This window comes from Ciconia boyciana, chromosome 1, assembly GCF_034638445.1.
Source record: "Ciconia boyciana chromosome 1, ASM3463844v1, whole genome shotgun sequence".
Classification (NCBI taxonomy): Eukaryota; Metazoa; Chordata; class Aves; order Ciconiiformes; family Ciconiidae; genus Ciconia; species Ciconia boyciana.
Window position 1 is genome coordinate 56,420,423 of NC_132934.1, and position 25,990 is coordinate 56,446,412.

The 25,990-nt window shown below is 52.1% G+C and overlaps 2 protein-coding genes across 9 annotated transcripts in view; both read right to left on the reverse strand.

Annotated features, from left to right (window-relative positions):
- Positions 1–102: 102 nt before the first annotated feature.
- On the reverse strand, positions 103–8,431 carry CCDC134 (coiled-coil domain containing 134). Of its 3 annotated transcripts, none has more exons than XM_072868088.1 (8): positions 8,333–8,431; positions 4,838–4,964; positions 3,948–4,065; positions 2,990–3,111; positions 2,664–2,748; positions 2,210–2,379; positions 1,879–1,950; positions 103–1,483 (listed from the first exon to the last, which is right to left on the reverse strand). In XM_072868088.1, the coding sequence occupies exons 3-8, from the start codon at positions 4,048–4,050 to the stop codon at positions 1,358–1,360; spliced, it is 678 nt and encodes a 225-aa protein (XP_072724189.1). In that variant the 5' UTR covers positions 4,051–4,065; positions 4,838–4,964; positions 8,333–8,431; the 3' UTR covers positions 103–1,357. The 3 variants fall into 3 exon arrangements, with proteins under 3 accessions (XP_072724189.1, XP_072724174.1, XP_072724183.1); XM_072868073.1 differs by having other exon boundaries at positions 2,198–2,379; positions 8,333–8,430; XM_072868082.1 differs by lacking the exon at positions 4,838–4,964 and having other exon boundaries at positions 2,198–2,379; positions 8,333–8,427.
- A 75-nt stretch (positions 8,432–8,506) lies between these two features.
- MEI1 (meiotic double-stranded break formation protein 1) overlaps positions 8,507–25,990 on the reverse strand; it is a 39,936-nt gene continuing 22,452 nt past the window's right edge. For 2 of the 6 annotated variants that reach the window (XM_072868022.1, XM_072868033.1), the window contains 11 exons: positions 22,860–23,025; positions 20,629–20,733; positions 18,811–18,921; positions 18,043–18,224; positions 15,538–15,619; positions 14,890–15,095; positions 14,063–14,144; positions 11,916–12,022; positions 10,944–11,075; positions 10,483–10,592; positions 8,508–10,104 (listed from right to left, as the gene is read on the reverse strand). In XM_072868022.1, the coding sequence (XP_072724123.1) occupies positions 10,023–10,104; positions 10,483–10,592; positions 10,944–11,075; positions 11,916–12,022; positions 14,063–14,144; positions 14,890–15,095; positions 15,538–15,619; positions 18,043–18,224; positions 18,811–18,921; positions 20,629–20,733; positions 22,860–23,025 (1,365 nt within the window). In that variant the 3' untranslated portion in view covers positions 8,508–10,022. Of the gene's footprint in view, positions 10,105–10,452; positions 11,076–11,915; positions 12,023–14,062; positions 14,145–14,889; positions 15,162–15,537; positions 15,620–18,042; positions 18,225–18,810; positions 18,922–20,628; positions 20,734–22,859; positions 23,026–25,990 lie in introns of those variants that run through there. The other 4 variants (XM_072868003.1, XM_072868013.1, XM_072868039.1 and 1 more) reach the window with 4 other exon arrangements.

A 25,990-nucleotide genomic window follows, 5' to 3' on the forward strand; every position in this document is an offset into this window, starting at 1 on the left:
GGAACAGGAGCAACAGCTAGGCTTCTTTTACTTAAAAAAAAAAAAAAAGTCAATTTTATTCAAGAAAAACAAAAACACGCGCCCATTGCCCCCCCCCCCGCCGGACGGACCTGGCTCCGCAGTTAGAAATTGCGGACATTTCCCCTTTCCCGGAGGCCACGGTGCCCCCAGCCCGGCACAGAGCACCCACTTCTCGGGGACGGTCCCTCTGCAAGAGCCTCCTCTGGTCCGAGTTCATCTGCAACCATGAGAAAAGGCAGGGTGGTTGTGCCGGGTCCCGGGGCCAGCCCCTCGCCTCTGCTCCCGCTGCAGCCCAGACGCCCCACAGAGGGTCGCAACCCCTCGGCTGGCTCCCTCCCTGCTTCAGCCCTACTGTCCCCATGTGCCTGCAGCCGGCTGTCCCCCTGAGAAGGGGGTTTGGGGGACTAAAATTAGAGAGGATCAGCCCCACACCAGAGGGATGGGGGCAGGACGGCGTGGGCAGGGCGTGGGGTGCAGGACAGGCTCACAGGGGTTCAGGGCTGGTTCCCCAGCACCTTCAACATCAGCGGTGCTTACACTACAGGCACACATCGGCTGCAGAGAGGGCCAAAAGCTGAGATCCCTCCTTCCCAAAAATTCACTGCATATTTGCCTCCCTGCGGGGATGCGCTGCGGTAGCCACCCAGGAGAGCGGGATGCCGTCGGGCCAGGAACCAGCACCATTGGCCTTTTCAACTACGGCTGACCGATGAAATGCGTGTTGCTCGGTAAAATAGCCGCTGGGAAGAGGGGAGAGCTGATCTGGCAGAGGTAGCAGCTGGGCAGAGACCAGGTATAACCGGGTGGGGGGGTGCCAATGAGATCAGCGGCTTAAAAAAAAAAAAAAAAAAACAAACAAAACCAAAAAAACCCCAAAACTGAGAGAAGCAGCATTGCTCATGAGGCTGTTTGGCGTGACGCGCTCCCCAGCCCACCCACGACGGAGGAGGCAGGTTCAGCACGGGGCACCCTGTCCTGCGGAGGGGAAGGCTCCCCGGGCTCCCCGTGGGGCTCAGCCGCAGCATGTCCCCCTCGCCCTACCCCACCAGGGGTGGCAGCACCCCGACCAGCCCAGGGGATGGCCCCGCTGCCTTCCCGTCTGTGCTTTGGCTCTGGGGAAGGGGTACCCCACTTCAGCTCCCCCCAGCCCCATTGGGGCAACCCACCGGCACTGCCACCTGGCCCCTGCCGAACGAAAGGGAAAGGCAACAAAACAAAACCCACGGCACAAACGGAAAGGGGACCGCCGGGCACCGGCCCGAGGCCGCCGAGAGGGAGCGAGCCGCTCCGTGTCCCGGCAGCGTCGCCCCTGCCGCGAGGCACAAGCCCCCGCGTGCTACAGCTCCGACTGCGAGCGGGAGATGCGCGGGCCCTTGCGGATCTCCTTCCGCTTCTCCTCCTTCTTCCTCCGCTTCTCCTCCTCCCGCAGCGCCTTCTGGAAGGTGTCGGCACTGGGGAAAAACTGCAGGGTGACAGCGGGGCGTCAGCACGGGGGGTCAGCACGGGGGAGCCCCCGCAGCCTCACAGATACACAACCCCCCCCCAAACCCACCAAAGCCATCACGCAAGCCCCACAGTGCCAGGGGGCTTGAGGTTGGATGTGGCATGAGGTGAATGGGGTCCCGATGCTCCCACGGGGCAGGTGGCCACAGGACGGGAGAGATGGCACCGGGCACCCAAAACCAGCCACAGCCCAGCTGGGGAATTCAATGCACACATTTCGGCCAAGCTTCCTCCATGCTGGGGGTTTTTGGCCGTTCCCCACCAAGCCACCCATTCCCTTCCCCAGCCAGTTGCTTGGAGCTGCAATGGGGATGGGGAAGCCCACGGGGCGAGCTGGCGATGTTGCCATCTTACCTCAGAGTGGTCTGTTTTAAAGGGATTGCGGTAATCGGGTGATTTCTCGCTGATTCCCAGCTCCTGAGCCATCTGCGGAGCAAAGCGGAGACCACTTCGGGGAGCGGTGCCTCCCACACCACACCCCCCCCGTGACCAGGGTCCCCTCCTCCCCATCAACCCCCTCTGTGCTCTTCCCCATCCCTCAGCCCAAGGACACCCCTCAGATGTGGGGTACACTCCCCCTGCCCTCTGCCCACCCTCCTTTTACCCCAAAAACCTCACACCCCAGCCCCAGCAGCGGAGAGGGGACACGGCCGGGGGGGACCAGGAGCCGTACCAGCCCCAGGACCTGGGAGTGGGGTCCCTGCTCGAACACGCCCGTCAGATTGCAGAAGCCGATGCCCCAGCGGATGAGGCTGTTCCAGTTGGAGTTGCGGTCGAAGTAGTGGTGCACAATCTTGGGGAAGCGCAGGACGACGTCCCCGAAGAAGGCGGTGTTCTCCACCACGTGGGAGTATGCTGCAGGGACAGCCACCCACCCCATCGGTACACTGGTACGTGCACCCCGTCCCACCGGCACCTACGGCCCCGCTGGGAGGTGGGGAGGCTGAAGGCAAACGGGTAGGCTCCCCAGTACGAACTGGTAAGAGAGGCAGCAATAGGGTCCCCGACAGACAGGTACCAGCCCAGGTCTGGTGTGGGTACGTGGGGTTTTCATACCCCGGTGCCGGTCCCAGAAGGAATGTCGGCAATGCACCAGAGCACTGGAAAAGGGAGGGGGGTAAGGACCGGAGAGGACCTACCATCCTTTATCTTCTCATCCTGAGGGAAAGGCCCATCGGGAGGCACGTCGGCAGCGATGAGCACAGCGCGGGAGTCCTCCAGCACCTGCCAGAGCCCTCTGTTACTGCCCCGTCCTGCCGGCCCTTCCCTGTACCCCAGGGGTGCTGCCCCAGCTGCCCCGCTTTGAAGCCCCACAGTGTTCCCCTTCAGGTCCTAAAGCCCACATGGCCACCCCACTCTTCTCTTTGACCCCACGGAGGCCCCCTGGCCCTCCCCGCTTCTCCTGCTCACCCTCCCCGGCCCCACGGCACACTGAGTCCAGAGGGCAGCCCACGCTGTGGCTCACTTTGAAGAGTCCCTTGAGCATGATGTCAATGATTTTGTACTGCTGGTTGACGTCGTTGAGCTCGATCAGGTTCTTCAGCGCGTTCATCTGGTCCTTGCGCTTCACCTCAAACAGCTTCTTATCTGCACTGCCGTCAAGGGTGCCGCCGGCACGCTCCCACCATGCTCCCACTCTCCCCCTCCGCCGGGCACCCGGCACCATCCCAGTCCCCCCAGTTCTCCAGGGGGTGCCTGAGGGCCAGGGGGCACCGCCTGAGACAGGATGAAACATGGGTTTCCAGTGAGCCCCTTTGCCCAGACACCCCAGCAGGGCACTTAACAACGCCGGGTGCTCGTGGGGAGCTTCCTACTTGCCAGCCCCCCCTGCTCTGGCTGACGGGCTGGAGGAGGAACGTGAACTCCCACCTTCCCCATACGTGTCTCCACGAGCACACGTATTAAATATCTTTTCGTACTTTGCCTGTTCACCAGGGGATGCTGCTGTGTGCTAAGAAGGGCTTGCATTAGCCCACCTCCTCGTGGGCAATAAATGCCTGTGGCACAGAGGAGACCAAGTCCCACCAGCCCAGGAGCCCTTTTCCATCATCCCAGCCGGTGACCCCAAAGCACTGAGACCTGCAGGCGTGCTCTGCCACCTGGCTGCCCACGCCACTCCCAAGAGCGGACTGGGAAACGTGCTTGGTGCCCAGCATGCTGGACCAGAAAGGAAAAGCGCTGCGCTCGGGAGAACACCAGGCACCACTGATAAACTCGTCTCTGCTCCTGCACCGAGCCAGGCACTTGGTTAGCAAACCCAGAAGAGCAGAGAAGCAACTGCCCAGCAGTTCTGGGTCCTCTCTCTTCTACCCCACTGTGCCCCTTTCCGTGGTCTCTGACCATTTCCCTGCGCATGAGCTCCCTCCAGCCTCAGCAGGCGCGAGCGCGTACGCAGGACGCGAGGGGCAGGCTGCAGAGGATACAGATTTCCAAGCCAGAGTCCACCCTCTGTTTTTCCAGGTCTGCGAAGCTGCCCCGGGACAGCAGCAGCACCAGCAGAAAGGGGCAGATGAAGAGAAAATCCATGTCGGCCGCTGCAGCCTGGAACAAAATGGACCAACAAAACCAATGACCAGCGAGGAGACTGACCAAAGGGAGAAGTCACACGAGCCTCTCGGGACCGGTGGCACATCGCCCCCGGCACCAGGGTCCTTGCCCACCTCTCCCTTCTCCCCGCAAGCGGTTTGAGGGAGACAGCGGCCAGAGCAGGGCCACGGGGCGATGCTACAGCCGGCCTGCTCTCCCCCGCGAGGGAAGCCCTGGTCTCCCCCTCCTCTCCTCCTGCCTCCACTGCCGGCTGGGCCCCCAAGGATCTGACTGAGCACTGACACAGCAGAAAAATTAAGTCCTATCCCTTCCCCCAAAAATAACAGCTAGCTTTTTGCTGGGTTTGCGAGTCAGAGCAGCCCAGCAACTGAAGCAGCAGGGCCAAAGGGAGAAGAAGGATCGCCAAGGGACTGAAATCCACCCCTCCTTCAAGCACCAGGCTTGACCAGCTCAGCCATCTCACTTCACCTCTTGGGGTGCTGGTACCTGGACCCTTCCCCTCGCTACAAGCCGGGAGCCAGCTGCGGGCCCCACGCCGAAAAGCAGCAGTTGGGTGACCTGGTGGTAACTCCCCCCTCGCCCCAAGCACGTCCCTCCCCAGGCAGCGCCTGGGGCTCTGCAGGGATGCAGTCGGGCAGAGCTGCTCCTGGCCACGAGGGTCCCTCAGACAGAGCCAGCGTGCAGAAGAGAGGCTAGAGGAGAAGGTCCTTCAGAGCGAGGACTCCGGTCCCTGGGACAGCCTAGACCTTGAAAAGGAGAGCAGTACCTCAGCCTCCAGGCAGCGGGACTCGAGGCAGCCTGTCCGCAGGGACGAGGTTTCCGCAGAGCCAAGCAGTGGCCACCAGCAATTATGGAAGCAGCAGCTCCTTCAGAGGCATCCCCCAAGCCGCCTCCTGCTCGCAAGGGAAAGGCGGACACATAAGGCCACCAGAGCTGCCCTCACCCTGCCACCTCGCTCCCATCCCGAGCCCAAGCTCGCATGCCCAGCCAAGCCTCTCTGCGATGCCCTAACACTGGAACAGAAACAAATCCCTTCTTCACACCAAATCTGTTGGGTTTTTTTTTCTTGTTGTTTTTCTTTTTTCAGCAAATACAATTTTTCAACCCCAGGCCCCTGAGTGAGGCAAAGTGGGCAGCACCGGCAGCTCTCCCAGCCCTGAGAGGAGCAGCGGCTCGCGCCATGCACCTCCTGCCGAGGCCGAGCCAAGCGCCCTCGCACGCCCGGCTCGGGCAGGGAAATGGTGTCAGGCAAACACGAGAAACCCTCTGCGTTTCTTTTTGCTGTTGTGCTTTGCAAAAGGCAGCACCCCTGGAAGGGAACAGACCAGAGTACCTACCACCAGCATTGCAGAGGAAGACACAGCTGCCCCTGGAGCGGGCTCAGCAACACAACCCGTGTTTCAGACGCGATGCAGAGCCAGGATGGCAGCACGAGCCTCTCACACTGGGGGCCAGGGTCTGTCCCTTTTGCCCGCTGTGGTGCGAGGCTCAAGGCATATTCCAGCCACCCTGAAGGCTGCAAAGCACGCCAACAGGCTGCGGCTGTAAGGAGAAATTCTCCAGCCCGGGCAAGCAGAAGCTCTGCTAGACCCACCAGCCTGGTTGGCTTCCGAGAGACTGCTTCACCCTGCCAAAAACCACAACTCAAGGGCCCAAGGCCTGGCTCAGTGATGGGGTGAGGGTCCCCCCTCTGCAGAGCCTCCCATAGCTGCTCGCTCCCTCCCCAGGGTCACGGGAAGGAGGAAGAGCAGCAACTTAAAAGCACAAACTGCAACTGCCCTGGGACCCTGGCTCCTGTTTGCCCCTTGGATCAGACACGCGGCCATAAGGACCAGGGTGGCTATTTGCTGGGTTTGTGGACAATTGGAGAAAGACCTTGGAGGCAGCCAGTGGCCTCCAGACCAGGCTGAAAGGCAAACAGTAGAAATGCTGCCCGTGACGGCTCTGCCGCGCTGCCCGCAGCAGTCCCAGCACGCCTGGTCAGGGCAGAGGCTCCCACGTTCCCCCCTTCCGACACGGGAGCCGGGTGGCTGGAGGATGCCCCGTGGCCACTCTGAGGAGGAAGACGCTGAGCTGCAAAAAAACCTGCTCAGGCAACAGCACAGCAAAGCATGGCTCCTGGCTGAAGCAGTTGCCAGCCAGCTGGTTGCTGCAGCAGAAAGCCCACCAGCCTGCCTGGCTGCCCCCGAGTGTCAGAACGGAGACAGGCTTTTCCAGAGACACGACAGCAGATGCTGCATTATAGGTGGTTGGTGTTTTCAATGGAAATGTTTTTAATGACCTTACAAATCCTCCTGCAGCAGCCCTACAGATTGTGCCATGGGACGGGGTCGGAAGAAGAGGATTGGAGAACCACACCATACCAGAAGCCCATCACCTTTTTGTCTGACCCCTTCCCTGCTGACACTCATTCTCACGTCAAAGCTACTGACCACCGTTGTCCATCAGGGCTGAAACACCCCAGTGACAATGAAGCAGGAGCCAGTTTTTGCCCTCACCCGTAGGGAAAGTGAGGCTGCTGGTGCCACGTGGGACCAGCTTGAGCTTATTGCCCTTCGCTGCCCTCCCCATTTCACCCCGTTTTAATAGCAGGGGACATTCCCTCCTCCCCAAGCTGGACTGTGTAAGCACAAGGATGCCAAAGCTTCTTGCAGATGTTCCTCCATGCTTTCCCCAAGAACCCTCCCTCGCGTCTTCACACCCGCTGAGGGACAAGATGAGACAGAAACACCACGGACCTGCTCCTCTCTTCCCTCCCTGCTTCTCCCTGAACTGATCCCTGCCAAAGCCGGCTCTGCCCGGCGCTCCCAGAGCAGTCCGGGGAGCCAGGGCCTGGCCTGATGCTACAGATGGGAAGGAGTTTCCACCAATATTCCCTCGCAGCCCCGGCCAGCTGGTTGCTTCAGCAGAAAGCCCACCAGTCTGTCTCGTTGTCTCGCATCCTCTTAATTTAGACGTGTTTTTCCAGAGACACGACAACAGATGCTGTGTTATAGATGGTTAGTACTTTCCATTAAAATGTTTTTAATGACTTTATAAATTCTCCTGTAGGAGCCCCATCTGAACCAAGCATCCCAGGATTTATTCGCTTAATGAGTTCGCAAGACAGAGCCACGCTGCCACGCTTTGGTTCCCAGGAGAGATTTTCACAGGACCCCCCCCTTCCCCTCTGCAGGGCACTGAAACGCAGAGGGAAAAGCATCATCAGCCAGCTTGCCCCAGGAGCACGCCGCAGCAAAACAAGGAATGAAAACTCCCCGCCCCACGAATCCATCCCCGAGCCACTCCTCCGTCAACCAGATGAGGATTAATCTCTTGTCACAGCCGAACCAAAAGCTTCAGAAGTGAAACACAGGCTGCTCAGACGACTTCTTCTGCTAGCGCATTTCTATACAGGGCTTACAGGATCAGGTGCTTCAGTGAAACAACAACAGCCGTGTACATCTGCTTACCTCAAAAGTCCCTTAAACACCAAAACCAGATCTCACGTATCGGAGGGGCGGCTGCCAGCCGGGGTTAGGTAGCCCCGACCGAAGCCAGCGAGCTGCTGTGATTTCCACCAGGGACGGATCCATCCCAGCCCACCTCCGTGCCTCCCACCCCGCCGGAGGGGACCAGCAGCACCCCGAGGGGCTCGGGCGGCTGCGGGCACGGGGCGATGGGGATTCTCTTTCAAGCGCAGCTGAAACTAATGGCAATCACATGGGGACGGAGGCGTGGAAGTCGCGTTAGCCGAGACTCACCCCGCTGGGAAACCCACCCAGAGCCGTGTCAAGTGGACGCAGCAGGCAGCAGGCGAGGGGATGCGAACCCGCGGGGCGGGACGGCTGCCTCCCCGGCAGCCTGCTCCTCACACCCGCTCCAACACGGGGCTCCGGCCAGGAGCGAGGGACGAGGAGGGGGGAGAGCAAGCGGCGATGGCAGAGCCCTTCGGGGGAGGGCAAAGCCCTTCAACCAAAGGTCCAGCGAGGCGCCCCGGGGCCGCACCGCCCGCCCCGCTCACCGGCCACCCCGGCTGCACGGGCTGGCTTCCCTCCCTCCCGGGTCTCCCTCCGGCAGCGGCCGGCGGTAGAGGGGGGCAACGCCGCAGCGGCCGCCCGCGCCCCCGGAGCGGCCCCCGGGCTGCCCCCGCCTCCGCCCTTCCCTCCTGCCCCGCCACGGCCGGGCCGGGCCGGCCCCGCTGAGACCCCCGGGGAGGGGAGGGCGGCCGGTTCCCCCGGCCCCCTCCGCCGGGCGGCGCGGCGCGGCCGGCCCCCCTCACCTGCGGGCCGGGTACCGGTAGCGGGATCGGCGCTCACGCTCGCCGCGCTGCCATGCCGCCGCTGCCGCCGCTTCCCCGCCCCGCCCCGTCACTTCCTGAGCTCCCGCCCCGCCCCGGCCCCGGCCCGGCCCGGCCCCGGCGGGGCTCCCGCGGGCGGCCGGGGCTGGAGAGAGCGGGGCCCCGCGCCCCCCGGGGCTGCTCCCGTTGCTCGGCCCCAGCAGCGGGACGGTTTCCCCGGCTCTGCAAGGGAAGGAACCTCCTTAATTAAAGCCCCAACGAGAGAGAGGCACTTAGAGAGGCCGGAGGCAAGTGGGGGTCTGGGGCTGTAGCCTAGGGGGTCACCCGTGAACTGGAGGAGAGGTCTCCTCCTCCCGGTGGGACAAGCAGCGTATCTGCTTCCCCGGGGGTCCGGGCCGGAGCCCCCCAGCGCCCCTGCCAGCCCCGAGGAAAGGGGCCATCCCGCAGCACCACCAGCTACGGCAGGGGAGCAGAGCAGCTCTTCCAGGGCGCCTGCCACCCCATCCGACATGGCTTTCGCCAGGCAGTTCTGTATTTGGTAACTGAAGAGCATCAACCAAGCCTCATCCCACACAGAAAACGAAACGAGGAGCCATTTCAATAACGGGGCTTTATAAAGGATTTTCAACAAACCTTTTTCTGAAAGTGAGCTACAACTGACTTCCTTCACCCATCTTCTCTCTACTACTCACTGGGAATAAAAGGCAGGATGGGGTCTCCTGTTCCGTTCTTGCCTTGCTCCTCTGCTGCGTGCACCGTATCTTCTCATTTCAGTCTCCAATGTGTGAGAGGGACACTGCCACACTTCCCAGACATCTGTCATTGATGGCATGAGTGGAAATCAAAGGGAAGGCATGGCTGAAACTCCAGCATGCTACGGGAATTCCCACAGTTGACACTTTGCTGACAGGAGGTTTTCATTACTAAAGCAACCCTCCCCCAAGCCATGGAACCACCCCCCCAACACGTGTGAGAAACACCAGTGTGGGGGAACCTGAAAAAAGTCCCTTCTTGACAAAACTGATGTCAAAGCTTGTTTCTGACCAGAGGATTTTGTCTTCCATGTTCATGACTATCCCATTCGGGTAGCCACCACTGCTGCTCTTTGACCATATCCAAAACCCTTCCTAACAACCAAGATTTGAAGGCTTCTTCATATGTGGAAAACCCAGAAATGAGAAGCCACTTTAGCAATGTAAAAAGACCTCCCGTCCACCTTCCCTCACCCCCGTACAGTCAAGCAAAGGCAGCTGAGACAAACTTCACGGGGCTGGATCATCTCCACCTGGACAACTTGCGCTCTGAGCATCCGACCATAGAGCAGTGGTACCACATTGGGGGTAAGCACAAGGAGAAGCTACTCACAGATAGCAGACACCTCAGCCAGTACACACCCTGCACATGGCTGATGGCAGTGTCCCACAATGGAGGAAGTCCCCACCCCAACAGGAAATCACTACTATCACTGCCACCTGTCTGAGGCAATGTGGCATGATGAAAACAGGAAGGCAAAAGCAGACAGATTGAGAAATAAGTAAATATTGCATCAGGCTCCCTCTTTCTCCACAAGTAAGCTGGGAGCAGGCCCTGCCTCCCATCCACAGAGAAGAGGAGGATTCAGTTCTCAGCAGAGGACTCTAAGACCAAGCAGAACACAATTTGGTAACTCCACTCAGCAGTTTCCAAATGCTCGCTGTACTTTGAAAGTGCTCAAGTCATCTTTGGGTTTCCACGACTTCACAGGCATACTGGCGCTAGTTAGCACACAGACAGAGGTTAAGTGATCATCCTTCAGGGAAATCAATACAAGGGATCGTTACTGCTTTGAAGTCACAGGCTCCCTGGCCTGCTCCCCTTTTATCAGATCACCTCTGCCATACAGACGAATGCAATCCCAGCAGAGACACTCATCTTTCATCCCAAATGTCTCCTCATTTCCCAAATATCTTCTCAAATTTGGGGATGATGAAGTCTTTCATCCCAAATTTAGCCAAGTGTAGCAACCACTCAGAGTTTTTCCACTTCTGTTTGCCTTCAGCTGGAGCAAGGGAAGGATTAAGTATCCCTTCTACCCCTGTTACACCTACCACCCTCACATCACCTATCAAAGGCATCTGCCCAGCAAAGGATACACAATGTCCTGATGTCTCGCACAAGTGCTCCTCTGTCCCATGAGGCGCTCCAGCAAGGTCTGAATGGTCCCTGACTGCACTGGCTCCACCTGGCAATGACTGCTCTGAATCTGAGCAGTCAGAAGAAAGAATGACTTCCAGACCAACAGGAAACTGTTGGGCTTGTTCCTTCATACCTCCCTCCCTCATCTCCACACAGAGCAATGTCACCTTCAAACTTTGATCTGCAGGGAATCAAGGGGCCTCCCAATATGATGACACAGTTTAGGCAGCTGCTGGCATCACTCTCTTTCCAATTTCACCGTACATCCCTCAAGGCAGTAGGCCAAGCTAGCAGCTGCAGGATTCTTCTTCATCTTACTATAACCTCCCCAAAGGAAGTTTATGGCTCCCCATCAAAGGCTAAAGCAATTCCCCAGGGATTCCCTTCTCACTTTCTAAGGCAGTCACCGCTCTCTTACCTGACAAAGGAAGAGGTGGAGAGCACGAGATGTGGCCTCAGGCAGCTCTGCTAAGTTGGCTTCTGCTGCCTCCTGGAGAATCTGGCTAATTTCTTTTTGAGAAATAATATTGCTGCTCTGATATCTCAGAAACTTGAACAAAGGAAAAAATAGAGGCATTAAATAGCAAAAGACCCACAGACTCCAACAGTGACTCATCTCCTGGAAAGACCTCTTCTGTGTAATGGGATGCTGCAGCACCTTAACCACAGGCCTGATTTTTATATCACTTCTAATAGAACCAGTGCAAATATCCGTGTTGATGGTGCTCTGATTTATAACCAGACTTATTTTGGTTTAGGTTGGGAAGGAACTGAAACAAACCAGGTAACCTTTAAAAAGTGAAATAACAAAGATTCACAGAGCCATCATGTATTTGGAGGGGGAAGGTTCACATTAATAACCCCTTCCTCTCATCCACTGCCATGAGGGCTTTATCTTCAGTATTTCTGCTGGGTAGGACCACATTCCCTCTCTTGCTTGCAGGCCCCAGGTACAGCAGCATAGTAGGCTGCAGTAACTGCCTGCCCTGAAAAGTCAGGTCTGTAAGGTCAAAGACGGGGAGACAAGCTGTGATGCCAAGCAGAGCTCTGCTCTCCAGAGAGCCGCAGCATGCTCCCTTACTGGAAACAGCAGTGGCATGCTCTCTATAGGTTTCCCCTCTCATCCCCATGGGTCCTAGATGATAGAAATAAATGCTACAAACACCAGAAGAACAGGACGTGCTCACTAACAGCAGTCAGTTTCTGCAGGGTGTGGAAGGGAAGTTCACTTGAAAGTATCATTATTATAGGGCACGAATACAGTGACAGACAAAGCCACAGCAGTATCTGAGATTGTGTGTGCGTAGGGGGTAAGTTCCAATAACTGACCCACATGCACTGTACCAACGTACTGGAAAAAACGGAGAACACCCTGCCCTTCCCTGCTCACCAAAGTCATCAGCCTGAGAACTTCTGGCTGCAGAAAGGACTTCTGGCCCCCACTGAGTAGTGTGAAGAGCAGGAATTGGTGCCAGGGCTGTGAGGCAACATGTAGAGCTGGGAGAGAAGGAGAAGCCAATCAAAGCTTTAAAATCAGCCAAGTGACAGGCTGGACCCGGATAAGGACAGTCTTCAATACTGACCCCAAGTTTTCTCTTCTAGACCCCACGCTGTGAAACACTAAGGGGATATTTTGCTCCGTTCTTATTTGCTTTTTAATCTGTCACTCTGGGCAAGAGTTTAGTCATGAGGACAAAAGCTTAGTAGCTTTCTAAAGCAGAAAATACATTTTGTCCATCTTTGTGCTGCTACAGGAAGAGAAACCTTCTCCTGGGGTGCATGTCATAAAATAGTAAGGGGGTATCTTCAGCCCAGGGTTTTAAAAATAATACCCTCTGGTTTCAATATGAGGACAAGTTTCCTGACCACGGGTTTTATTTAGCTGCAGAATACTCTTTGGGGAATGAAGAAAGACCTATAACATTAGCTGCACAAACTGAGCCTGGAACTGCATCAGAGAGCGTACTATGGGGACCAGCCAGGCTGATGGAGGCAATGCAAACGATCAGTAGAGAAAATGTTCTTAATAAGGAGCATACATGTTAAACAGAGGTAAGGCTCAAGGTCACCATCCGTGACAGCGTGAAGTCTCTTACTGAACGCTAAAGTTAAGTGTTATTACCTTGTATTTATTGCAGGTTAGGATGTATTTATTGCATGGGATGGACAGTTACAATAGGTCAGCTGATATAGCTTGTTACACCATGGCAACTCACCAGAGTTTCAGAAAGGTCCCTTTTCCACTGGCACTCACGTAACCTCCCTATTGCCACTACAAGAATCTTTTCTATGGGAAAACAACACTAAAAAATAATGTAAAATGTTTGGGGGGGTATCTTTTAGCTGGTGGAAATGACAAAGTACCAGCACTGTGCACTGAGCCTGCTCTGCACATCTGTAAAAATCTCTGGACCAAGACGGGCTTTTAGAAAGCCTCAAATGAGGCAACTCCTAGAGGCAGAGTCCAGGCCACACTCCTTGCAGTGTTCTCGCATCTTTCAGTCAAATATAGCTATGACCCTCATTCTCCTTGGAATAAGAAGACTCCTGTTATCGCTGTTGTGAACTTCTGCACCACAGCAAGAATTTAGGCAGCCAAAGTGACAGGTCCAGCTGTTGCTGAAGCAGCATTTCATTAACTTAATCCCAAATCAGTGGAACCTCCCCATAACATGCCACCTTCTCTTTTTTTAACCCAGCCTTTTAATAGCCTCCCTTCATCTACTGGCTGTCATTCATCTGCAGTATTACATTTTCATTCAACTGCTTCCTCTCTCCCACCAATGTCCCTTTTGTCTGGTGTTCATTCACTCCATCCCCTTCTCTCTCAGTGTTTAAATGACTGAATTGAACAGGTCAAGGTACAGAGAACTTGCTGTCTGTTTTAAGATCAGAGCCAGCACCTGGACTTTGCGGCAGAAGGCTGACAATAAGCAGAAGGGTCTATTCTCCCCCCGACTGTACCATGCTGTCATATTATGTTATATTGCTAACATGGTATACATTAGGTCTGACATGGACTCTGGAAACCAAGGTCTGCATTCGCTCCTGGAAATCTAGAATTTCCAGCTTCCATTCCTTAAGGCTGCCTAGTACCCTGGTCTCCCTTCCCCTCCCTCAGGGCCAAACTGTGACCAACACTGTCCATGTGGAAGACACAACATATTCAGATCCTCCCTCCCCTATATTTATGCTCTAAAGGTTTGCTACAATTGGCCTGGAAGTGAAAGACTATCCCTATACTCCCTCCATTCCTAAACCTTTCACTCTTACCATATGGGGGGTAGGGAATGACTTTTTTCCTTCTGGAAAGTGTCTTGGTGTCCAGAGCCAAAGTGAGGGCTCATGCCTGCAGGGGAGCCAGGCACTGTGATTTCATCCCACAAAGCACATGATTAACTTTAGGCATACAAATAATTTTTTCTTATTAGGTATAAACTCATTAAGCATCTGCTCCAGGGTACTACTGGATGGAGATCAAAGAGCTCAAAATCACTGTAGGAGGGAAACCCAGGAGAAGAAAGAGGAAGACTTTACCAACATCCTGGTTCTTCATGTACAGGTATTCCACCAAGGTTTCCAGGCAGGCAACCACAGCTTGAGAGAGCGGCAAGTCTTTCTGGAATACCAAGAGGGGGAAAAAAAAGAAGAAGAAAAAAAACCCAAAAAAACAGTCAACAGCTATTGCAAGAGGAAAATTCATAAAGTGGTGGGATCTGAAGAGCATGCAGCACAGGAAAATAACACCCTTCATCTCCTTCACGGGATGCAACGTCCTGCAAATTATCTGTCACATCAAGGAGCCAGACAAAGGCACAACTACTTATTCTGAGACTAAAAAAAAAAAAAAAATGAAGTAACAGCCTCCAAAGAATAAAGATGGGAGCCCAACATCACTCGAGAGAGTTAAATGTAAACTGATGTACTATCCCCTGGAGCCCGACATCACTTCAGCAAGTTAAATGTACACTGATGTGCTACCCCCAAAGCATCTTGCCAGGGGCATGGGGGAGGGACCGGGATTTGTTACACTTTTCCCACCTCTGTCCCTATGGGTGTGTCGTCCCTGCAGAGCAGGAGATGGGAAAACAGAGATCGTCATTAGTACATAGAATTTCAGCTATCCAGTTCAGCAGCAGGGAGTACTGCATAGCTTGATTTACCTTCTTTCTTACTGCGCCATGCTGCAGCAAGAGTATTTTCCCTCCTCCTCATCACATGTCTGTAAGGGGTGGAAAATACAGGCAGAAGAAAAAAAAAGGCAGCCCCTTAGGTTCTGCAACAGCGTGGTTTCTCCTCAGGTTAGTGGTCCTGCTTGAAGCCCAACAACACTAGTGTTGTTCCAAAAGTCATATTTTATATACCTGCAACTGGACATGCACCAAAAGGTTCTGCAGACTGACAACAAGTGAGAAGACCTGTCGCATGGCAAGGGGGTGCAAGGCAGCATCCTGCAGTGATGATGGCTGTGGTTGCGTAGCACCTTGGGCTGTGTTTTGGCCAATGATCACCAGCAGAGAGGAGGAGAAGTTCTGTCGCAGGACAGCTCTCAGGAACTGCATGATGCTCACTAGACAGGGAGTCGCTTATTAGTGTGTGTCAGTGTTTTCCTCTCCCCTGCCCTGTGTGTTGGTGCCTGTGTAACAGCATGGGAGAAGGTGAGGAGAGAAAATTTGGGCTTAAGGGCCCCAGCTGCAGGCAGGAATGGCAACATGAGTTCCCTTGTTCATGTCCTCCCTGTGAGACACTATCCCAGTTCACACTCAGTTCCAGAGTGTGACTCACTACCAACCTCCAAGGAAGATTTGTCCAAACGCAGCAGAACTCCAGACAGTACCCTTTTGCCCTTTCTCACCACCAGTTACGTACTCCCAAAGCCAAATGGACCAAAGCTTCCAGATTCCCACCAGCACCATGCACCATCCCATCCCATAGTCACTGGTTCTCCCTTGTTGCTTCTAGCATGGTACTAGCAGCTGCTTCCAGTCAAATCTCTGTAACATGCAAAATACCTAACAGCAGGATTGGCTTCTTCTTCCTGAAGATGACTGCATTCAGGACTTCTGTTAGGTCTAGAGAGAGTGTCTGGTGAACCTAGAGGAGAATGAAATATAACAGAATAAATGGTGCTGGTTTGGACCAGGTCAAAAGCTCCCTTACATACTTTCAGTCTTTAGACACTACCTCGTGATGACCACTGAAAAACAACAGGGTTTCAGGAGTCCGATCCAGAAGGGAGAGTCACATCACTGGGCTCTCAAGTTTCACTCACCACCAGTTGCCAGCCCTGCACAGCTTCCAAGCCACAGTGCAACTCGTTTGCCTGTCTCGCGCTCACTACTCCCTGCAGGTCCTCTGGCTCATGGCTGGCAGACTGCCAAGCACATGGAGTAGCAGGAACAGCCATCACCAAACATGGCTGTACCTTAGCCCCACAGCCAGTCAGCAAGACTGAGGAGCGAGGCAGCGATGACAAGAATCTGGCCCTGCCTGCTGGAGCTGGGAAGCCTGCAGAGAGCCCAGGGCTAGGACATATGGCATGGGTGAAGGAGGCAGAGGAGGTTAGGGACTTGGGAACTGGGGAAACAGGAAAGGTGGGCTTGAGAGGGCAGTCTGCAATACACCATTTCCCTCACAGAGCAGCCATTCAGCCACGATGGCATAAAGCCTCACAGAGCCCCAGAAGGGTTCAAGCTCTTCAGTAAGGCAGAGAGTTCACAAGGGAGGGCAGGCATAAGGGCTGATTCCTTCAAACTGTCTTCTGAAGAAAGAAATTTCAATGGGAGAGCTAGGAGTACCTCTTGCAACAGGGTGGCAGTGGTTACTTGTCTAAGAACTGACAAGCCAAAGCCTTTAATAGCCTACCATCCATGACCCATGTTTATCCACAGGCTTCTGCTAAAGCCAGCAGCAGTAACACAGTTAACACGCAAGCTTGCTATGGCCAGACAAGTCCTCACTATTAACACCAGTCTGAGATGAACGTGGCCATTTCTCAGAGCCACTGTTCCCCTCTGAAAAACTGCAGGGTCGGGGAGACAGCCTAGCATCAGCTCACATTCACAGCCACAAACGCCAAAGGATCTCTTACGAGGGCCTCCAGGATGCTTTGTGCAGCTTCAGCTATACTGAGCAGCAGAAAGCAGCAGAAGTGACTCTTCCTCTTACTGCCTCTCCTTCCCCCTCAGCAGAAGATTAGAAACACTGAAGCTTAGAAATGCTGAAGATCAGAAATGCTGAAGCATCCTTGAACACCTTCCATTTGCCACCTGCATCTGTAGTTTCTTTCCCCATCTCTGGTGCAAGAAGGATTTTGGATTGCAGGTCACAGCACATCAAACCAGCAAGGTATTGATGAAGCCAAACAACAGGCTTATAAGTTGCACTTCACTAAAGTGCACTAAATCACTAAAAGATTGCACTGCAAGGATCAATATGACCCGAGAGGGTCACTCCCAGAAGATGAAGCTCAACACTAGCCGCTAGAATTTAATCCGTTTTGGGACTGACACAACACTGAACACCCAGACACAGCCCTGACTTGGAAACTGAGAAGGTAAATTGTCCTCAGCAGTTAATAGAGCAGGGACAGGCAGGAATTGCTATGCATTCACACAGCTGACAGTTCATACAAGTCCCATGCTGTAAGACCTAAGCAGAGGCAGCACACCCATGAAGCAACAGGTGCAGACTTGGTCTGGGTTGGCCTTTTGGAAAACGTCTTCCCTCAGCATTAGAAAACCAACCCTTGCCTCTCTGTGCAGATGCACACATGTCCTTAATGGGATTTTATCATCTGCAAATAGGTGCACTGACTCCCAAAGCACATAATCTGCTGGGCATAACTGCAAGAGCAGAGCTCACAACTCATGACGTGCTGTTTAACTCCATATCAAGAGAGGGAGAGAGGGCTGCATAGATACTTCAAAAGGAAACGTTATCCCCTTACGTTGGCATTAGAAAGTGCTTCCCTCAAAGTTGTAATTCCAACATCAGCTGACAACTCCAGCTTAGCTCTCTTGTCGGACTGCAAAGCATCAAATACAATGACAGCTGCCCACATTCGTATGAGCTTGCTAATATTGAACACTTACTTGCCAATAATAGGTTTGGATTGTGAGTGTTCTACTGTTGATCATTTTAGTACCAAAAAAGCAGTTTACAACATGGGAGCTGTGTCTCCCACCTCCAGCCTTCCCTTGAGAAAGGCCTTAAAATGTATTTTTCTCTGTCCTGAAAAGGAAAGTGATTTGGATCAGGTGTATGCACTTTTTCCCCCAGGATTTCTGCCCCTCTCTAACTCTCCAATGATTTGGGTCTCAGCCTTCAGCAATATGCTAACTTCCAGTCCTGCTGGAGAAGTGCACCAGGGAATAACTTGTGGACAGTAACAAAGGAGCAACCAAGGCAAGCAGATTCCAGGCCAAAGCAAACCACTTTCCTCTGCTAATTAAGATTTTTTTTTTTTTTTTAAGGTTTAGCCACTCCCTGGATCTGAACACTAGAGTGGTTCTAACCTTAGTATTGTAGCGATGCTGATAAAGTAAGAGGGATGCAACCAACAGCCATCCAGAGCACAGCAAAGCATCCTCAGACGATAGGTAAGCAGGTTCAGAGGGAGGGGACCGCAACCAGGTACACTCCAAAACCTTCTGCAGGAGCTCTAGCAAGGACACGTTGGAGAGCAGCACAGCCACTGCTGTGTGGGAGAAACATAATCAGAGAGGCTGACGGGATGGCACAGGTTAAACCAGCTTGACAAGCAGAAGAGAAGTATAGAGCACACCCCTGCTGCAGTGAGGCAGCCTCAGCTGCCACAGCTCATCAGAGTAAGGCTGTCCAGCTACACTGGTATTCATCTCCCACAGCACAAGCAACCGCTCGGCCAGCTAATAAAATGACCAGCCTTCAGCTAACACAGCTGGAAGGTTGGTTAGAGCTGTTCTCTACTATTGTTTAATTTTTTGAACCATGGCAATACCAGGACATTTCAAACAAGGCACCAAAGTCCCACTACTGTGTTTTATGAACAAGAAAAATACAGTGGTTCTGTCTCTCAGCAGCCAATTCCTGAATCATCAGAAGGCAGCAAAACCAAACCAAAACAGAACAAAACCCCCAACTGAAAAAACCTCATCCCAAATACAAAATGGTCTTTGTTAACTGTAATGCTGCATCTGGAAGGGGAAAAATCCACTTTACGGGCCGAGACAGTCAGAATACAGTCTGATGGCCAAGCTACAACCTCGCTGAGATTAACTTAGCAATCAATAGTCTTGCCTCACCTCTCTGTTGACTACAAGGTGTTGTCTGATGAAGGTTCCAGTACAGAAAGTTCAGCGATGGCTGCAGGAGGTCAGTGTCCCTCGGCCTGCATTTCCCACAGAGATTACTGACTGGAAACAAAAGAACATGCATAACGCAAGACGCCAACATAACAGAGCACCTCAGCACAAGAAAGAAGCCGGTCAGTGGGGAGAGAATTTGGACAAAAGCGACACAACCTGAAGTGAAAATAAACGGAGCATGGTACAGACAAAGCAATAGGCATCTGCCCTAGAGTGTTTGCTTTAGACCAGACAGTGCAGTGGAGGATGATAACGGGGAGGGGGGAATAGAAAAGGGTATATTAAAGGGCATATATCACACTGGGCAGTAATGAATCCAAGAGCAACCAACTATAAATGACCTGTTTCCACAGAGTGAGTTAGATCCTAATACTAGGTCAACCGTAAACAGCCATGTGCCTATCTCACATGGTGACCAGACTGGGGAATGGCATGGAGAGCTGTGCTCCTCCACTCTCACCAACTCTGCTCACACTTGGGAATAGAAGTGCCATGTTTGTTGTAAGCACCAAACACTTAGAAACAATGTTTAGCCAGAGTTTGGGAGGGAAATCCAGGACTGCAGGGCTCAGCAACACTGTCACAGGAGATCTTTTGAAGAGCTTAAAGTCTGAGTAAACAATTCTCAAAAAACACACATCAACATGCCTCCCCACACCCCTTCCATCTACGAGCTGGTTTCACGTAAGTCTCATCAGAGGAGAGTGCCCTGCACACCCACCCCTGAAGAACATAGCCTGGGGAGCCAAGCAGGGAATGAAGGGGGCAGCTGGGGCACGGAGAGAGTTGTGTTGAAACATACAGAGCAGAAAGCAAGAGCAGAAGGAGCTTGTGACTCCTGGGAGCAGCTGAGCTGTACTCTGAAATCACAGCAGCTAAAAAGGGCTGGTATAAAGAGGACATGCTTCTTCCACACCCCCAGTTCCCTTGGATAATGAATGTCTGAGAAACACTGCTTCTTCACAAGGGCAACACAGGCAGCCCCAAGACATGGAACATTTCAAATTGAAGGGGATAGTCCTTCAAAGTCTGCTGGGGAGATCAATTTGTCAGCGCAGGGAAGAGATGAGAGGAAGGATCAGCTGAACTTCCCTCTAGTATCTATTATTTTTTCACAGCCTACATGAACCTCCTCCAATAGCCAAGTAAGAAGGGAGAATTCACTGAGTAAGGATCACTGGACAAGAGAGCAGGTCACGGTATGGTGAGTAAACAAACACAGCCCACTCTTGTATGTCTCTGGGGTGGAGTGAGCAAGTCCTGCAGCTGGTTGGGACCCATATACTCTGGACTCACACTTCAGGGAGAGCCCACGTTCACTAGGCTGCTGGTCCCTCATGGCTGGTTCACAGGACATCCCTGTGGCCTGAATCCCACAGTAGTGTGTTAGCAAGTGTGGACAGGGAAGGATATTTCAGGAAGCACATCAGCAATACTGTCATGTGCCAAGTCAACAACAGTCACAGACCCTGAAATTGTGTCACAGCCAGGAGAATACTTTGGCCACCTTGTGAGGTTTCAGACCACAAACATATTGTAAAAGCAAGAGGCAGAGAACCTGGGGTTTTTTGACTGAACTGGTAATTAGGGCTCTTTACAATGCTCTGGCTATGGAAGTATCTCAAAGCAACCATAACTGTAATGCAAGATACGCCTTTTCCTCAAAGGACAAAGAGCCAGCCCCTAATCATCTTAAGGAACAATTAACAAACACAGATCAAAGTCCCCTGGGAGAAGATGGAGGTACCAACTCACCCTGGTGAAGCAGCCTGAAGTCTGTGCTGTCCAGCTCCCTCACACCCTTGCTCCGCAGCTGCACCAGGAAAAGGAGGCTCAGCAAAATGGGCAGGTTCCTGTTAGCTAAGAAGGATGCAGACAGCTTAGCTTGTCAGTGAACTTTAAACTGTTGTACCTTAAAGCGTGGCAAGAATTGTTAATTTTCCGGCTCAGGAATGAGGGTGGGTTAGAGGAGGAAGTATTCCCCCTTTTCAGAGACACACATGCTCCCAACTTAATTCTCATCTCTACAGTCCCCTCTGGATCAGGCCCCCTTTCTGCCACTGTGGGTTGGCCTGAGTTACACGCTGGGTCCTGCCAACACCATTCTAGGAACAACTAGAAAAGAGGGGGGAGAAGGAGGCTAGGGTCTTTTACACCCTTAGTGAACCATGTAAGGGGCATGGTCACTGCACATCCAAACTGACACCTCTAATAAGCTAGAAGTCACCAGCCCTTTGCAGACTGCTCTCTTCCCATCTACTTGACCATCACTGGCAGCCCATGCTTTGACGCAGCCCAGAACCTCAGAGTGCTCGGCTGCACAGCATCTTGTGAGGCTGGAAAATGCTGTCTATCCCACCCCACAGGGCAGAGCAGAGACAGTAGAGGTGAGAGCCCCACACAGCAGGTCTGTACGTGAGAAGAATGGAGATGCTCAGACCACCAACTCCCCAGGGCAACTCCCTCCCTAGTATATTCACTCTTCTGCAGCACTGTAAACAGGTAAAGATTTTGCATTGTATATAGCCATACCTACAGCAAGCAACTATCACCTCCAGAAGATGTCTTCACAGAGTCTCGGGAGTTTTTGGTTTTGAAGAGGAAATGTTTACAGGTGTCTTTAATGTTAACATATTCTTGATGGAGACCCACTGTTGGGCCTTCTTGTTGTCTAAGAGCAGACTACTGGTTGAACAAGGATGCAGATCCCCTGGACTTATCTGCCCCAGACCTCACAGAGAGCTGCCTGTGTGCTGGAAGACAAGAAAGTCATGTCTCCAGAGTACATCTGGTGTTTGACTTTCTGGATGGGGCTGCCAGTAACTCAGCTAACGAATTCAAGGTGCATTATGAAGAGGAGCTGGGGATATTAGACACAGCAGAAGGGCTCTAATCTTGCAAAAGTCCCTCTAGCCCAGTGTCCCGTCTCCATCACCAGCAGTTTGGAGGAATAGGTCTGAATCCCGCAACAGGAAATGGACAATCTACCTCCCCACAGACCCTGGCACCCCTAGATCAGTGACAGAGGGACACCACAACTCCAAATGTGCACAATTCCAAACAAGATCAGATCTGGCAGATGCCAGCATTGTCTTCTTTATCCATAACCTTGTAGCCTCATGCTCTACCATGCTCCTGCTTTCAACCCCCCTCTTCTCCAGCCTACTGACTTTGCTGGAGGTAAGGCAAAAACACTTTCCCTCTTGCTGCTTTCATCCCAACTGCTGCACAGCAAAACACCCCAAAGAGAGCAAGGCTGTTACAAGTGTCAGCGGCCCCCTCGGGAACAAGCAAAACCTGTGCTGGGCCCCTATCCAGGGGAGCCAGGGACATCCTAGCACTGCTCCCTTTTTCAGTTCAAGCTCACAGACTGCTTTGCACAGCACCATTCACGATGGAACAACAGTCCTAACTCCACAGCCAGGGCTAGTAAGGAAAACAGAGGGATTTCCCCCAGTCACAACCCTTCTAAATCTTTGAGAGATTTAATATAATTATGAGATCTGGTGATACCACAGTTCCTGCTTGGAGATCAATATCATGAATGATTCAAACAATCTCTGCTCCTGGTCCCTGTGCCCTGGGAACTGAGTGTACTCAGGCACATCAAGCTGTTTTGCACAGAGAAGAGGCAAAAAGGAGGATGTCTTTCAGCCATCAGTTGAGCCCCTGTTCAAGCTGGGAGATTTACCAGTACAGCTCTCCACTTGAACACTTACGACAGCATAAGAAAACCTTGCCTTGGTTTAACAATCACAGTTTGAAGCCAGAACAACCTAAATCAGAAAAAGACTCTCTCACTTCAAAACAAGAATCTCCGGAGAAGGAAACTAAATCAGCGCAGTTCTGTCCGTAAACTTCCTCATGCAGGTAAGTACTGAAGCTACATCAGCAGTTCAAAAATACTTTATCCCAGACTGCATCCCTTCAGCCATCTACCCTGCTAGTTGATCTTACAGCAAGACCGAGTCACAGAGGGGAGTCACCTTGTAAGGAGGCCGAGCTGCTCTCTACCAGCAGCTGCTGCAGAATCTGTAGGAACTGACTCCGGAGGAGGTCACAGACAAGGACATCCTCATTTCTTTCCAGGAAGGTCCTTAGAGTCATCAGCACCTTCCAAGCCACCTCCACAGAGCTTGAGCAGACCAGGTCCTGTGAGGGAAGAAGCACACACATTACCTTTCTGCCCTGATTAGGCAGAAGTCACTGCTATTTAATACCATTATGCTAATCTGGTGCCTTGGGAAACAGCCTAATAAAGCACCGCTCAGATTAAGTATGTCCTGATTAAACAGAGAACTGAATAAAGCAGACGGACTCTCATCTGATAGGCACCTCTGAGTAATATCCCGTTTAAAGCATGCATTTGGCTATGTAACTCCCATCCAGCACACGAGTGTAGGGGTAACGTACATTTAAGGTCAAGGTTTTAGACAAGTGAGATCCTAAAGCCAGGGCCCTGTTTCCAACAGCACAGAGCCTCTGGCACTTCTGCTCTCCTTGTTGTTTTGAAAAATCAGGTTGCACATTAAAGATGCTTACCTAAAATCAAGCTTATGAGTCAGTCCATAGTTACTCATTTTCAAAAGGCTGGCAGCCTTGTATCTGCAGTAGCAACATAACAGCTAAACTGCATGAAACGTACATAAACCAGACAAGCAATCACTCAATCACGGAAAATGGAAGAGTCGTGTACACAGCATTCAGCCCACGAGCCTGCTTCTTGACTACAGAGCTCTGTCTGGAGTCTCTGAGCTGAATCCCACAGCCAATAGCCTTAATTTGGTCATACTTTTGTTGTTAAGGTGTTTAACATTAAATTCACCTGCACAGCATGTACAGATGCAGTTCCATAAAGATCAGGCAGAAAATGCCTGGTAGCGCTGACATAATATGATCGTCTCAACATGTATTATGTCAGCACTACCTTTCCTCTCCTCCCCCAGTAGTCCTGGCTACTGCATTGCAAATGGTACAGCTGAAAGAGGTAAACAGAAAACTGGTCTCAGCAACCAAGCCTACAGCCTGCCAGGACAGCCTACTGCCTTTTCCAGCTGCCTTCCCCTATCACACAGTAGTCATGCATCCAGACTGGAATGATGGAGAAGAAATGTCTGTGGGACCCCATACCCAGGGAAAGCAGTTAACGTAAGAACAGGCTGCCTGTGCCAGAAAAACCTCTCTAGTTCTGAGCCTGATTCCTGCCCATAACTGAGACCTTCAGAAATAAGGAGCAGGGAGCTGTCTGCACAATTGGCTCCACTGACATAGATCTGCTCCATGAGACATTCAGGAATGTAATCTAACATCAGTCAGCCTATCTCCGTTCTCTGAGAGAGCAGCTCAGATCTGGAGCATAGAAAAAACAAGTGGGACAGTGTGTGATCATGACCACATTTACCCCCAGATGAACACACACAGAACAAAATGGTACTAACCAAGGGCCACAGCCTTCCTGGTCCTGGTAAATGCATCACTGTGTTAACATTTTCCTTCCTACTCAGGAGCTCAAGGTGTCAGATGAAGCCACTAACCATCTGGTCTATCTAATCCAGAGAATTATTAAAAGCAGATAAGCAAATAAATCATCCTTGAAAGGACATTCATTTTTGTTTCACTGTACCATGCAGAGGCCTTTCCATTTTACTAGTGCATTCTCAGGCTGAGGTTATTCACCTCATAAGTTTTGTTTACATCTGACAGTATATTTATCCCAGGATATTGCACTGTTTTATTAGCCCATCTAAATTCAGATTGATTATGCTCTTCCCCAACTGAAAGGTGAATTGTCAAAGCCTGTGATTTATTACAACTCACTTTAAAGACCAGGACAGCGCTAAATTAATTTATTTCTGCAAAAGCACGTGGCAAGACAGGGAAGGGAAAGCAGGAATGTTGTACCATTCAGGGAAGGAGCCAGTGTTTCTCTTTTCCTTACTGACAGACCTCTGATGCATACATCTGCTTTAGTTTATGGAGTGGTAGGTTCCAGAACTACTGCCAAAGGTAACAGCGTAGGCAAGTCTCATGGGACACTTCTCCTTAATTTGTACTGATACAGTACCCTGATCACTTTTACTAATGCTGTGCCATGGTATCAAATGCCTGGATGTTGCTACCTACTCTGCAATATCAACCTAACTGTGAAAGAACTGCCCTATGCAAGAGCCCTCCTGTCACTCATTTCAGTAACCCGGGATATTAAAATTTACTTCATAGCCTCTTGGATCAGAACAAATACATGCCAATCTGTAATGCCTGATGGGTGCCCACTTAGAACCAAACCTTGCCTCTTCGCTGACATGGGCTTCTATTCTCAATGATACATAGTTTTAATTTCTCTAACAGGCTGGAAAAGAAACATCACAGCTCTTAACTTCCGCCCTTACAGGCAAATCTCACGTTCTTGTGTGGAAATGTTAGCAAGAATTTACTATGTGACTGGCTGAACAGTCATGGGACAAGTGGCCACTGATGGGGAGGGGTGACAGGGCAGGTGGGAGAGGTGGAAATGAGAGAAGGCCTCTGAGCAGCCATCAGGACCTGGATTCTGTCATGATTACATCCATTAACAGAGCTCATTACACCAGCTAAAGGCAAACACACTAGTCCTGCTACTTCAAGACCCCTTTCTCCCTTGCACTGATTATTTTTCCCTGTCCCAAGATTTTTATTTTATCTTTTAAGAGCAATAAAATGTGCTATTTGCAGTTCTGAAAACTCAGGAGTACTGCAAAAATCTCTGACAAGACTCTCCAGTTAAAAACAAACAAAATTAAAACCCCAAGCAAACAGAAAACCGTGCCCTTAAGACCAGTTCTCTGCACGCTGCCTTTTCAAAGTTCTTTGTTCCTCATACCCTTCTCATCTATCAGTAGTAAACCATTGCTCCCAAATTAGCAAAACAGCTTCTTGAAAGGCTGCCACAGAAGAATCTGGAGTACTCAGCAGTATATCTGGATAGAGAAAGGAATGGGGTTTTTCATGGCATACATCAGCAGCACCTTTCCGATCCCTTCCTAGCCAACTCTCAAAAGACCCCTTTCTATCACAGTGGATGGATGAGAGAAAGAGCTAACACACATACACAGTCACATTTTCCATATCGGGCTTCCCT